This window comes from Anomaloglossus baeobatrachus, chromosome 11, assembly GCF_048569485.1.
Source record: "Anomaloglossus baeobatrachus isolate aAnoBae1 chromosome 11, aAnoBae1.hap1, whole genome shotgun sequence".
Taxonomy (NCBI): Eukaryota; Metazoa; Chordata; class Amphibia; order Anura; family Aromobatidae; genus Anomaloglossus; species Anomaloglossus baeobatrachus.
Window position 1 is genome coordinate 22,751,668 of NC_134363.1, and position 12,889 is coordinate 22,764,556.

Here is a 12,889-nt window from a genome sequence, read left to right on the forward strand (position 1 = left end):
ATGCACAACCACATTGATGTTGGCTCCAATGTACTAATGTCTAAGAAGCAGTGATACATAAAGGGGCAGTTATGGTCACATGACTACATTACTATTTTTTTTAGATTGACCTTAGGACCCCCTTCACCCTATTTTATTTAGTTTTCATTTGAATACCTGTCATGTCAGAGGGTACAGATGCTCAATGTGCAGCACAACACAAGGGTGACAACAAGGAACATATAGAAGAAAGGCCCTGGTAATAGAGAGAGGGGAAAGGTGACACCTGCTTCAACTCACCTGGGTCTGTACCCTAAGCTCCCTGAAGTCCCTATATGGGTTTTTCTACCGTCACCATCACATGCCTAGGCTCTTGCATGCCCTGAACTCACCCTGGCTAATGAGATGGCTGGTGTGAACACTAGTCTCACCACTGCAATAAAACAACACAAGGTAAGGGAGACAGACAGAGGAAAAATACACAAAAAGGAAAACACTCTCTTACCAATGGGGTCAGCAATAGAAGGAAGATCTATAACTGGCATCAGATGGTAAGACTTTTTATAGCAAAAGGGAGTGGTCACAAAAGAGCTGCACCTGAAATTAAGGTTACAAAGAACAGCCAGATAGGAAAGAGTCCTTAACCCCTGTTATACTAAAAGAAAGTAGATACATTAAAATATCAGTTGTAGACCTGCAAACAATAAGGCGTTGGGATCTTCTGGTCCCAGACTCGCCAGAGGTCTCCTTAGAGTGGGATAAACTCTTCACACTACCTGTCCTAGCTCAGAAGGGCTCCTGTGCATTATGGAACGTCCAATCTTCTATAAGACTTTGGAGGTTTTCATCACATTTTATGCTTTGCAACATAAGACATAAGACAATGAGACATTTAATGGAGATCATTCCAATATTCAATGCAAATACAATTTTTCTCTTAGAAAAATAACACAATGAAATGAACCCCATGTTTCCATCAGAAGGTTTTATTATAATTTATGTTGTTTCTCGACATTCTCATAATCATTATCTGCATTGACACCTGATTCCACAACATCGGTGTCTGAACGGGCCACAGTCTGTAAAATAAAACATAGAAATTCATATAAGTATGCAAAAAAACCCATATAATAGAATCATAAACACCAGTAAACAATAGAGATACAACAACAGAATCATAATTACCTTCAACTGGTCATACGTTTCTGTAATCTCGGATATTTTCAGATCTGTATATGTGGCTTCCATCTGCAGGAATAAAAAATAGTGATTAAATTAAATTTTAAAGACACTGAAAGAAAAAAAATAAACAACTTTCAAGAATATATTTTTACTTAAATGCTTGTATGTTAAGCAAAAACCAGTTGGATGTGTTTCGAGAACCCATTAGTGAGCTTGTTGCGATTGGACGTTTGTAACTCTTGGATCAGTCTTTTTTTAGCTCTTTTGGCTAATTAATAAAAATAAAATTCAAAACCCAAATGTATATAGAAAGGTTACAATTAAGATCAAGTTCACATTGAAAAGCTGTAACCACAGCTAACACAGCAATTAATGTGTTTCTGGTGGGAAACACCTTTAATGATGACTGTGGAGATACAAGGGTCAATGGGGGCTCTCTTCCGCTGACCGGGCTGTCTTTAGAAAGACTGCACAGGTCGGTGCTCATCCCTCACAAAAAACTCAGGGTTTGGGTACCACACTCCGGTAAGACTTTATTGGGTCGCCAACAGTCAACAGAACATAGTACATCCAACGAGGAAAGAAAGAAAACAGGTGGCACACACCCTTAGTAAAACTCTTTTATTTCAGCCAACGATGAACACATACAGGAGGGGGATGAGGTGAATGTCTGAGATGCAGGGTAGCCATTTTGCGCACCTCGCTGCTTTGTCGGCTCCCAACAAAGCGCCAAAATGCGCTAAATGGTTACCTTTGTCCCAGACGTACCGTATGTCTCAGACATACCCCATATCCCCTTGAGGGTGAGTGCCACTAGTTTTCTTTCTTTCCTCGTTGGATTTGAATTGTTGTGCTGATTGCCAGGTGGCGCACCTCCCTGCTTGAATCTGGTAATAAATAGACTTTGACTTTTTCTTTTGGAGATTTATAAGTGGAGCTAGATATGTGTTAAGCATTAGTGCTGGACTATTCTTTTGTGGATTTTTTTACAATTTAGTACATTCCCAGCAAAAACACAAGATGGTGCAAGTGACAAGAGTCTAACCCTTCTGCTGAATTTCCAGTAATTATAATCTCCTTGACTTCGGGACATCTAGCACCAACTACCCTAACTAACAGCACCCCAGTTTTGGTGGATACCCACTGAGAAGAGGTAAAGAGGTAGCAGCAAGCTTTGGAACCTGACCGAGCCCAGCAAAGTATGTGGACAGGTAACCGGGACAACCTGCGTTCTCCAAACAAATTTGTGGGCTCAGCATTGGGCAGTGGAGCAGTTCTATAATCTACCAGCTGGACCCATGGCCCATAGAGTGAAGTCTTGTAGTATACATAAGTGATAGGAGCAGGCTCCTTTTTATGTTCCTCAGCTCCCATTTCAGGGCATTGTGTCTCATAGGATTAAGGGAAGATAATTATGGCTGTTCATAGTTCAATTGTCCTCTACACTGCAGGAGGCTGATGCAACCCACAATCAGCAAGCATTCAAGAAGTTACCATACAAAAAGGGCACCGGCCAGTCCTGTATGAAACAATGGATTTTGTCCCTTGACTCACCAAACAAAGAAACAATACCTCTGGCATAATTAAGAATAATTCACCTCCAAACAAGTGGCTAGATATTCGTTATTGATGCTGAGCCGTCACAATGACGTAATGGTTAAGGGTGATTAGCATCAGAAACAAATTGACTGCCATGTTGGCTGTGGTTCCAGCTTTCCAATATGCACTCAATCTGAATTTTCATCTTTTTATGCACATTTAGGCAAAATTTTAAACAAACCCAATAGCAAAACTTATTTTTAGCCCCAAATATATTTAAAGAAATAAAGGTATCAACAAACATTTAATATACATTGACTTTCCTGTGTTCTAAAGTTGAAAAGTACATAAAGGGAAACCTTAAAAAACACCAACAACCAGAATTCATCCCAATTCTAGAACATCTATATCTGAAAAATGTCATCTCAAAAATGTTTAATTTTTCCTACTTTAGTTCTCTAGCCCAATAATCTTCTGAAACCAAGTAATAAAGGGCCAATCATGTAATAGTTGGATGAGTTTAGAACGTCAAGAGCAAGAACTTCTCTTTCATGGCAATGATTTGCTGTAGAGGTAGACCCCTCTCTTTAACACTCATATACGCCAACGAGTCAAATTGTATTGGGTTGTCTTCATTATCTTATAAGCTCACATACCTCAGTGTCTCTCGAATTCTTTAGTCTTCTTCTATGAAAACAATACATATGTTACAATTATTACACTTTTAGAAGAAAAAAGGGAATCTTTACCAAAAGTACAATTATTGTTACATTTTCGAAAATCTTGCAACAATCACTTTTGATTTTTAGAAGATCTTGGCAACAAGTGTTCACTTTGCCTGCAGCGCCACCACAGGGGAAACAAAGTATTACACTTTGTGTATAAATAAATTTTAGGGTTGTCTATGTAAGATATATAGATGCCGGATCCTCCAGAAGAAGTGATGCTCTTTGTAGCTGGTCTCCAATCTCAGACTTACAATGTCCCAATATGCAATTTATAGATGGGTTTCATAAACCAAACAATGGACAGATAAAGAGGTCACAGGGGCACAACGATGTGGAATACTTAGGATTTCGATCTTCTGAATACATGTTGAGCAATAATGTACATTACCTCCAACAAGCATACACAACCAATCCAAGTAGCAGTAGACAGATTGCTCCACATGTTGAAATAATGATGATGTATTTCGATCCTTCTGTATGTGAATAGCTACCTATAGAACAGATTCAAATGTGAACTGTGCAATCAAAATCATATCAGAGGGGCTGTAAATATGGAGTTTTATGTTTTTCTATAAATGGTTTGTCCTTACAGTTTGGATTATAAGGTACTGCCATGGGTACGGTCAGAACGCTAGAAAATCTTCCTCCATAGCACACTCTTGAGGTAGGGATTACCAGGGAAGAGTCTGTAAGGTTTTTCTTTATTATACAATGTTATTCTATTTTATGTATATGCATTTGTGCTGCTTAATTCCATTTAATTGTAGGCACTGAACCTTTAATATGTGTGTCAAACACAGGAATACTGCAACACTATCAACTTTTTATACTGCCTTCCATGTTCAGGCTCAGTTATTAGGCTAATCAGTGAAATAGAGTCGGCATTGATTAAAAGTTGGTAGATAAATGTGTGCAGAGCCCTATGGGACCAACACATCAAAATATTTACATGGGAAAATGGAATAAAACACTTGTCGCATCAACATAAGAGATAACATAAGAACAGTTCTTTAAGGATCAAAGGTCAAACATCCAAAATTGACTCTTTTACAGGCTGATCATATGTAAGGCTAATACTTTATACTCACTTTGATGTATGATTTGCATGCTTCTGAGTGTGACTCCATGTTCATTCATTGCAGAACACTGATATTTCCCGGCATCACTTTCAGTAATGTTGATGAGTTGAAGGGTGACAATCTGGTCATTTATGTTCCGGTGAACCACCATGTCTTCTTTATACCAAGTGACGGAAGCATTGGGGTTACTGTCTACAATGCAGTTCAGAGTTACTGAATCTCCGTCCTTCACGATCACGGTGGTCGGATCATCGGTGTCAACACCTACGAGAGAGAAATGAATAAATATAACAAAGTCCTTCCTTCCTTCCTTCCTCCCTTCCTTCCTTCCTTCCTTCCTTCCTATTATATCTATGTATCTTGTCTTAAACTGATCCTTTAATAAACCGGGAGCTCATCTTGTTTTAACTCAGAGAGAATATGCTGTAGATGTTATTCACACACAAGCAGGTGGAGGAATCCTCCTAAATCCAGCTCACCGTGTGCACTTGGAAGTACTTTTAGATGGTGCACGCAAAATCTCCAGCCAAGAGGTTAGCACAAAAATTCAGGAATCTTCCGGATTGTGAACAAGGGTGTCCCCAAAACGCGTCTTGTCCGTTTTATTGGATTTTAATGGATCAATAAAATTTATTTTTTATGAAGATGCAGTGTTGTAGATGTTTTTCAGTATGATTGATAAATTCAAGAGGTAACGAAAGTAGAAGAAATTGCTCATAAGTGGTGAAAGAAGCAGATTTCCTTAACAGGATATATTATAAAGCTTGTTACATTTTCAAGTACCATTGCTTTATCCAAAAAATGTTGATATGACTGTGATCATTTTAGGCGGTTTTCCAATCTAGTACATCTACTTCATATCCAAGCGATCTGCCAAAAATGGCTGCTGGGATGACATCTATCTCGAGAATGGGATCCAATACATGCTGTTGGGAATAGAAATGGTCGCACATGCTCTGCTGTCTAAAGTCATTTGCATGGTAGATCCGAAAATCGCAGAGAGCTCTGTCTAATATCCAGATCTATCCGATGTGCTCTACAATTGTGAGAACTCTCATATGCATGAATGGAGGAAGCCAAAACCGTGATCGTCCACCTTTCTATTCCTGGCACTGTGCATGGGACACTGTCCTAGACTCAAGCTGGGATCCAAATATACCAGATGTTTAGGATATTTATTTTATATCATTGGGTTTTTGGAAATCAAATGAACTTTTCCTTGAATTTCTCAAGGTAAACTGACAACCAAAATGTCCGGTATTACAGCATCTCCTAAAGTAGTCACACAGCTTCTCAGACTGTATATTTGCAATTATACATCCGCATTTCCTTATTTGGGCTCTACTACATGGACTTGACATCACAACAGTAATTTACCTTCAATGGTTATATTGATAGATGGGGAAACTAGGGAAAAATAAACAAAGAAGTCTTAGAAAAAGTCTGGAAACTTTATTATAGGTCAATGGGAGGGGTTTCGTAAACAAGAGCATTTTTGTTAATCCCAACCCTGAGCCATTTCTTCAACCATCTATGATAAATCATAAAAGCCTCCATACATATTTATCATCTGAACCCTCCAATTTTTAAACGTCTGGCCAACCATCTGATGTGTACGGGGCTTATTGAGTCTTCCATTCTGAAATAATCAATGTAAATTGAAAACATCATTTTTTACTTCCCGGACTGGCGTCATGTCGGCATCGAGTCTCCCAAGGCTCTCCTAACATTATTCTTCAATTCGAACCCTGCAGTCGATCATAAGTTGCTATTGGGTTGTTGTCCTTTCACTTCTTTTGGACAAACCTTGGACTTACAAAGGATGTAAAAGCTCAGCAATCCATTAGCAGCAACTAATTGGCTGCAGGGCTCATGTTACACAAAAATGTCATGCTATCCTTGTGAGACCAGGCGCCAACATCAATGGAAGAGCATCTGTATGGGAGGTGAATATATAGAGTTATTATAGATTTTGGAATATATTATTTAAGAAGGGATTGTCTGTGTGGTGGCCAACTCCTAAAATGCACCGCTTGATGAGAAAGACAGGCACAAATTGCTCTTGTGAACAATACCCCTCCTCAAACATCACATGTCATCGTGTGACATCATAACAAAAAACGTCTTGATGACACCAGAAATCAGGTACAGGACAACAAGAAGGACACCAGACATCAGGCCCAGGACTTCAGGCCCAGGACATCAGACACAGGACACCAAACATCATCTGATAGAGGTAGGTATGGGAACATAGGCAGGGCAGGTAACGGCAACCTTCAGACAGAGCAACAGACTTCAGGCAGGTCAATGGACTTAAAGCAGAGCAATGGACTGCGGACAGGACAACGAACTTCAGGCAGTACAATGGACGTCAGGCAGGTCAACAGGCTTCAGGCAGGATTTAGGGCCAGGTGCAGGATTCAAGTGGGTACCAGGGCACAGGGACAAAGACAGGATGGGTCCAAGAACATGAACAGGTTGGGTACCAGAACACATGCTGGATCGATCCAAGAACACAGACATGTACACAGGCTGGACAGATCCAAAAACTCAGACAGGAATACAGGCTGGACAGATCCAGGAACACAGATAGGAATACAGGCTGGACAGGTATAGGAATGTCAGCATACACAGAACTGGTTATAGGCAGGATTGGTGCTGGATACAAGGGGACCAGACCAACAGACTGGACCAACACAGAGATGGTGTCACGCTTCCCGGTCCCCTGGTCCCGTTCTCCGGTCCCCGTGGCCCGCTCCCCGCTCCCCGGCGGCGTCCCCTGCTCACCACTCCGGTCCCGGCCTCCTCGTCCCCGCCTGCAGCCTCCATGCGTCCAGCTCCCCGCTCCCGGCGCTCCTCTGCGACGTGGGACTCCCAGCCGGGCGCTCCTGCTTCCTCCTCACCGCTTCCTGGACTGGCTTCTGGCACACGGGCCTCGCGCATGCGCATTAGGGCGCGCGCGCGGTCATTGACCCTTTCTTAAAGGGCCAGCACCCAGAAACAGGATATTGCATAGACAGGTACAGGGTATATAAGGTTTCTCTTTCCTGGTGGGCGGGGCCTGTTCTACGTGTTTAGCAAGCTAGTGTTCAGGTCCCCGTATTGCTTTGCCCTGTGCTTTGCTTTGCATTAACCCTGTCCTGTCTCGTAGAGCCTGTCCTGCCACGCCAGTCGCTCCGAACCAAGTCCATCCCTGGACCCTGACGGTGACTTCGGCGGATGCCCCACCACCTCTGCAGCTCCGCCAGTCTCCAGTCCCTGGCTCCGTTCGGACCCGTTCCATCGCTCAGCAGGTTCCGGATCCCGCCTGACCCTACAACCTGGCCTCGGACCATGAGCCTCGTCACCCGGACTACCGTCCAGCACTCCGTGGGTTCAGCATCATCCACCTTTCCTGCTCCTCTATGGACTGTCCAGCTACCTATAGTGCTTCGGCTGCCGTGCATCAGGACCCTCTGGCGGGGTGACCGGCCTGGCTGCCTCCTCAGGGGACATCGGTGTACGGTCCAGTGCTTCCACCACCCGGACGTAACAGCTAGAACAGGCCATGGATCCCGCCGAAGCACTAGCGGCCTTGCAGCAGGAACTCACACGCCAGCGCGAGACCCAGACCCGCATGCTGAACTTCATGTCTTCTGTGGATACCCGCCTGAACACGCTACAAGCGACGGCCACATCCTTGGCATCTCAGGTTTCCACTGTACAATCCACGGCCACAGCTCCCGTGGCAGCCTCCTCGGAAACTTCCAAACTTCGTTTGGCCTCACCACCCCGGTATGCCGGAGATCCCAAGACCTGCAGGGGATTCATCAACCAATGCTCTCTCCATTTCAAGCTGCTGCCGCACCTTTTTGCCTCTGACCAAGCCAAGGTCGCGTTCATGATGTCACATCTAGAGGGAGAGGCACTGGCCTGGATGAACCCCTTGTGGGAGAAGGAGGATCCGGTAACCACGGACATCCAGGAATTCCTGCAGGCATTTCGTGGCACCTTTGACGAGCCCGGACGCGCCTCCGCGTCTGCCTCATCTCTCCTCCGGCTACGTCAGGGGACTCTGACGGTGGGCCAATATGCCATTCGTTTTCGCACCTTGGCTTCGGAACTCGGGTGGAACAATGAGGCTCTAACTGCCGCCTTCTGGGAGGGACTCTCGGGTCGTATTAAAGATGAGCTGGCTGGTCGTGACGTGCCGTCCACCCTGGATGCCCTGATTGCCCTAGCGACTCGAGTGGATCTTCGCTTTCAGGAACGATCCAAAGAAGTGTCCCGCGAGAGGCGTCCGATACGGCACTCCTCCCCACCACAGAAGTCCATCGCTCCCCAGTTGGCGTCACCTGGCGTGTCTACCTCTGAGCCCATGCAGATTGACCGCCTGAAGCAGTCGGAACAACGCCGAGCAGAACGACTAGCAAAGGGTCTCTGCTTCTACTGCGGTGATGGCACACACCTGCTACGCTCTTGTCCTGAGAAGCCGGGAAACTCCAAAGCCTAGGCTTGGTAGGAGAGGCCACCCTAGGTGCTGGGACTCTCTCAGACTCCGTTACCTGGACTATTCAAGTCACTACAGAAGAGACCCGGTTCACGGCAGAGGCGTACCTCGATTCCGGAGCAGCAGGCAACTTCATCCAGCAGGCCACGGTGGATAAGTACCAGGTGCCTGTCCTTCCACTAGAAAAACCGCTGGTGATCGCCTCTGTTGATGGGAAACCCCTCTCTGACACCGTCTCACTGATCACCAAGCCTGTGGAAGTACGGATCGGTGCTCTGCACACCGAGAAGATCACCTTCTACGTCCTCCCGCGCATGTCTCATCAGATCCTGCTGGGACTTCCATGGTTACGGACACACGAACCATCGGTCAGCTGGAGTACAGGTGAAATCACCCGATGGGGCTCCTCGTGTCACGAGAGATGTCTGAAATCCATCCAGCCCGTCCGACGCCCTCCGGTTCCAGAGTCTCTACCAGGACTGCCTTCTGCCTACTGGTCCTTCACGGACGTGTTTGATAAAAAGGAGTCAGAGGTACTACCGCCTCATCGTCTCTACGACTGTGCCATTGAGTTACTGCCAGGAACTACGCCTCCTCGAGGACGGATATACCCCTTGTTCCCTGCTGAAACACGAGCTATGTCTGCCTATATCACCGAGAGCCTAGCTAAGGGGTTCATTCAGAGGTCCTCGTCCCCTGCCGGAGCAGGGTTTTTCTTCGTCAAAAAGAAGGAAGGTGACCTGCGCCCTTGCATTGACTACTGGGGATTAAACCAGATCACCGTAAAGAACAAATACCCTCTGCCGCTTATCCCCGAACTATTCGATCGGCTCCGAGTAGCCCGTGTATTCACCAAGTTGGACCTCCGTGGGGCCTATAACCTGGTTCGCATTCGCTCTGGAGACGAATGGAAAACCGCATTCAACACTCGGGATGGGCACTACGAGTATTGTGTCATGCCCTTTGGTCTGTGTAATGCTCCGGCAGTCTTCCAAGAACTGGTGAACGACGTGTTCAGAGATCTCCTCTATGTCTGTGTGGTGGTATATCTGGATGACATCCTGGTCTTCTCTCCGGATCTACAGACCCACAGAGAGAACGTGCAGCTAGTTCTCCAGAGGCTTAGAAAGAACCGTCTGTACGCCAAGTACGAGAAATGCATCTTTGAAAAGTCGTCTCTTCCCTTCCTGGGTTATGTAATCTCGGACACTGGCCTGCAGATGGACCCAGAGAAAGTGTCTGCCATCATCAACTGGCCTCCTCCTTCCGGACTGAAGGCTATCCAACGCTTTCTCGGCTTTGCGAACTACTACCGTCAATTCATCCCGCATTTCTCTGCCTTGACTGCACCTCTCTCTGCAGTGACTAAGAAAGGAGCTAATCCTAAGGACTGGTCCCCGGCGGCCGATGCCGCGTTCTGCTCCTTGAAACAGGTGTTTGCTTCTTCCCCGGTTCTCCATCGCCCTGAATTGAACCGACAGTTCACCTTAGAGGTGGATGCCTCCTCCTCAGGAGCCGGGGCAGTGTTGATGCAGAACTCCCCCTCCGGAAAGATGGTCACTTGTGGATTCTTCTCCAAGAGCTTTTCGGCACCCGAACGCAACTACACCATTGGGGATCGGGAGCTACTGGCCGTGAAGCTGGCCTTGGAGGAATGGCGCTACCTCTTGGAGGGAGCTGTATACCCTGTAATCATATACACGGACCACAAGAATCTGGAGTACCTGCGGTCTGCCCAAAGACTGAATCCACGACAAGCCCGCTGGTCCCTGTTCTTTGCTCGATTTGATTTCCAACTCCATTTCCGGCCTGCGGATAAGAACGTGCGGGCAGACGCTCTGTCCAGATCCTTCGTGCCCGTGGAGTTGGAGGAGGAGACGTTCCAGCCCATCATCAACCCCAGTAAAGTCATTCCGGTGACTCCTGACGCTCTAACGCAGATTCCCCCTGGGAAAACCTACTGATACTGACAGACAGAGAGTCCTGCACTGGGGCCATGCTTCTAAGATCGCCGGCCATGCTGGTCAGAAGAAGACTTGGAGTACGATTGTCCGTCACTACTGGTGGCCGTCCCTCCGTAAAGACGTCGCAACCTTCGTCTCAGCCTGTCCATCCTGTGCCCGGAACAAGACACCCAAGCACCCAAGCACCTACCCTATGGACGTCTTCTGCCTTTGCCCATTCCTTCCGTTCCGTGGCAACATATCGCAATGGACTTCATTACGGACTTACCCATATCCTCCGGACACACGGTCATATGGGTTGTGGTGGATCGCTTCTCAAAGATGGCCCACTTCGTTCCCATGGCAGGGCTGCCCTCTGCCCAGGAGCTAACTGACTCCTTCATACAGCACATATTCCGATTGCATGGCTTCCCCGCACACATTGTGTCTGACAGAGGAACTCAGTTTACCTCGCGCTTCTGGAGGGCTCTCTGCAAACATCTGGGAGTGTCCTTGGACTTTTCTTCGGCCTACCATCCTCAGTCGAATGGCCAAGTGGAACGGGTCAATCAAATCCTGACCTCCTTCCTGCGCCACTACGTCAACATCCATCATGACGATTGGTCCACGCTCCTACCTTGGGCTGAGTTCTCCCATAACCAGCACATCAGTGAGTCCACCTCCAGCTCTCCCTTTCAGATCGTTTATGGACTGCAGCCTTCTGTCCCGTTGCCAGGATCCTCGGCTTCCGACGTCCCCGCAGCAGATTCTCTGGTTCGGGACTTTTCAGCCATATGGAACTCTGTCAAGTCGTCCCTAGAACGTGCTTCATTGCGGATGAAGAGACATGCGGACAAGAGGCGCCTGGATCCCCCGTGTTTCTCCCCAGGTGATCTGGTCTGGCTTGCATCCAGATATGTCCGATTGAAGTTACCCTCGTACAAGTTGGGTCCTCGCTACATCGGGCCATTTAAGATCATCAGCAGGATCAATGCAGTCTCCTACAAGCTGCAGCTTCCGGCCACGATGCGGATACCCAACTTCTTCCATGTCTCCTTGCTCAAGCCTGTTGTTCTTGGTCCCTTCTCCGCTGAGGTCGGTACTGCTCCCCCTCCTATTGCTGACGATGACATCTATGCGGTAAGGGATATCGTGGCCATGAAGACCGTGCGAGGTCGGCAATACTTCCTGGTAGACTGGGCGGGTTATGGTCCCGAGGATCAGTCCTGGGAGCCCCGGGAGAATGTTGGCACTCCTCTGATTCGTGCCTTCCTGTCCCGCTTGCGGGGGGGGGCGTGGGGGAGGGGGTACTGTCACGCTTCCCGGTCCCCTGGTCCCGTTCTCCAGTCCCCGTGGCCCGCTCCCCGCTCCCCGGCGGCGTCCCCTGCTCACCACTCCGGTCCCGGCCTCCTCGTCCCCGCCTGCAGCCTCCATGCGTCCAGCTCCCCGCTGCCGGCGCTCCTCTGCGACGTGGGACTCCTAGCCGGGCGCTCCTGCTTCCTCCTCACCGCTTCCTGGACTGGCTTCTGGCACACGGGCCTCGCGCATGCGCATTAGGGCGCGCGCGCGGTCATTGACCCTTTCTTAAAGGGCCAGCACCCAGAAACAGGATATTGCATAGACAGGTACAGGGTATATAAGGTTTCTCTTTCCTGGTGGGCGGGGCCTGTTCTACGTGTTTAGCAAGCTAGTGTTCAGGTCCCCGTATTGCTTTGCCCTGTGCTTTGCTTTGCATTAACCCTGTCCTGTCTCGTAGAGCCTGTCCTGCCACGCCAGTCGCTCCAAACCAAGTCCATCCCTGGACCCTGACAGTGACTTCGGCGGATGCCCCACCACCTCTGCAGCTCCGCCAGTCTCCAGTCCCTGGCTCCGTTCGGACCCGTTCCATCGCTCAGCAGGTTCCGGATCCCGCCTGACCCTACAACCCGGCCTCGGACCCTGAGCCTCGTC

At 47.7% G+C, this 12,889-nt stretch overlaps 1 protein-coding gene across 6 annotated transcripts in view; it reads right to left on the bottom strand.

Annotated features, from left to right (window-relative positions):
• Positions 1-954: 954 nt before the first annotated feature.
• Positions 955-12,889, bottom strand: part of LOC142256109 (sialic acid-binding Ig-like lectin 14) — a 48,029-nt gene continuing 36,094 nt past the window's right edge. For 3 of the 6 annotated variants that reach the window (XM_075327644.1, XM_075327643.1, XM_075327639.1), the window contains 6 exons: positions 5,885-5,914; positions 4,517-4,771; positions 3,817-3,919; positions 3,357-3,387; positions 1,165-1,227; positions 955-1,058 (listed from right to left, as the gene is read on the bottom strand). In XM_075327644.1, coding sequence (XP_075183759.1) covers positions 969-1,058; positions 1,165-1,227; positions 3,357-3,387; positions 3,817-3,919; positions 4,517-4,771; positions 5,885-5,914 — 572 coding nt within the window. In that variant the 3' untranslated portion in view covers positions 955-968. The remainder of the gene's footprint in view (positions 1,059-1,164; positions 1,228-3,356; positions 3,388-3,816; positions 3,920-4,516; positions 4,772-5,884; positions 5,915-12,889) is intronic. The other 3 variants (XM_075327640.1, XM_075327641.1, XM_075327642.1) reach the window with 3 other exon arrangements.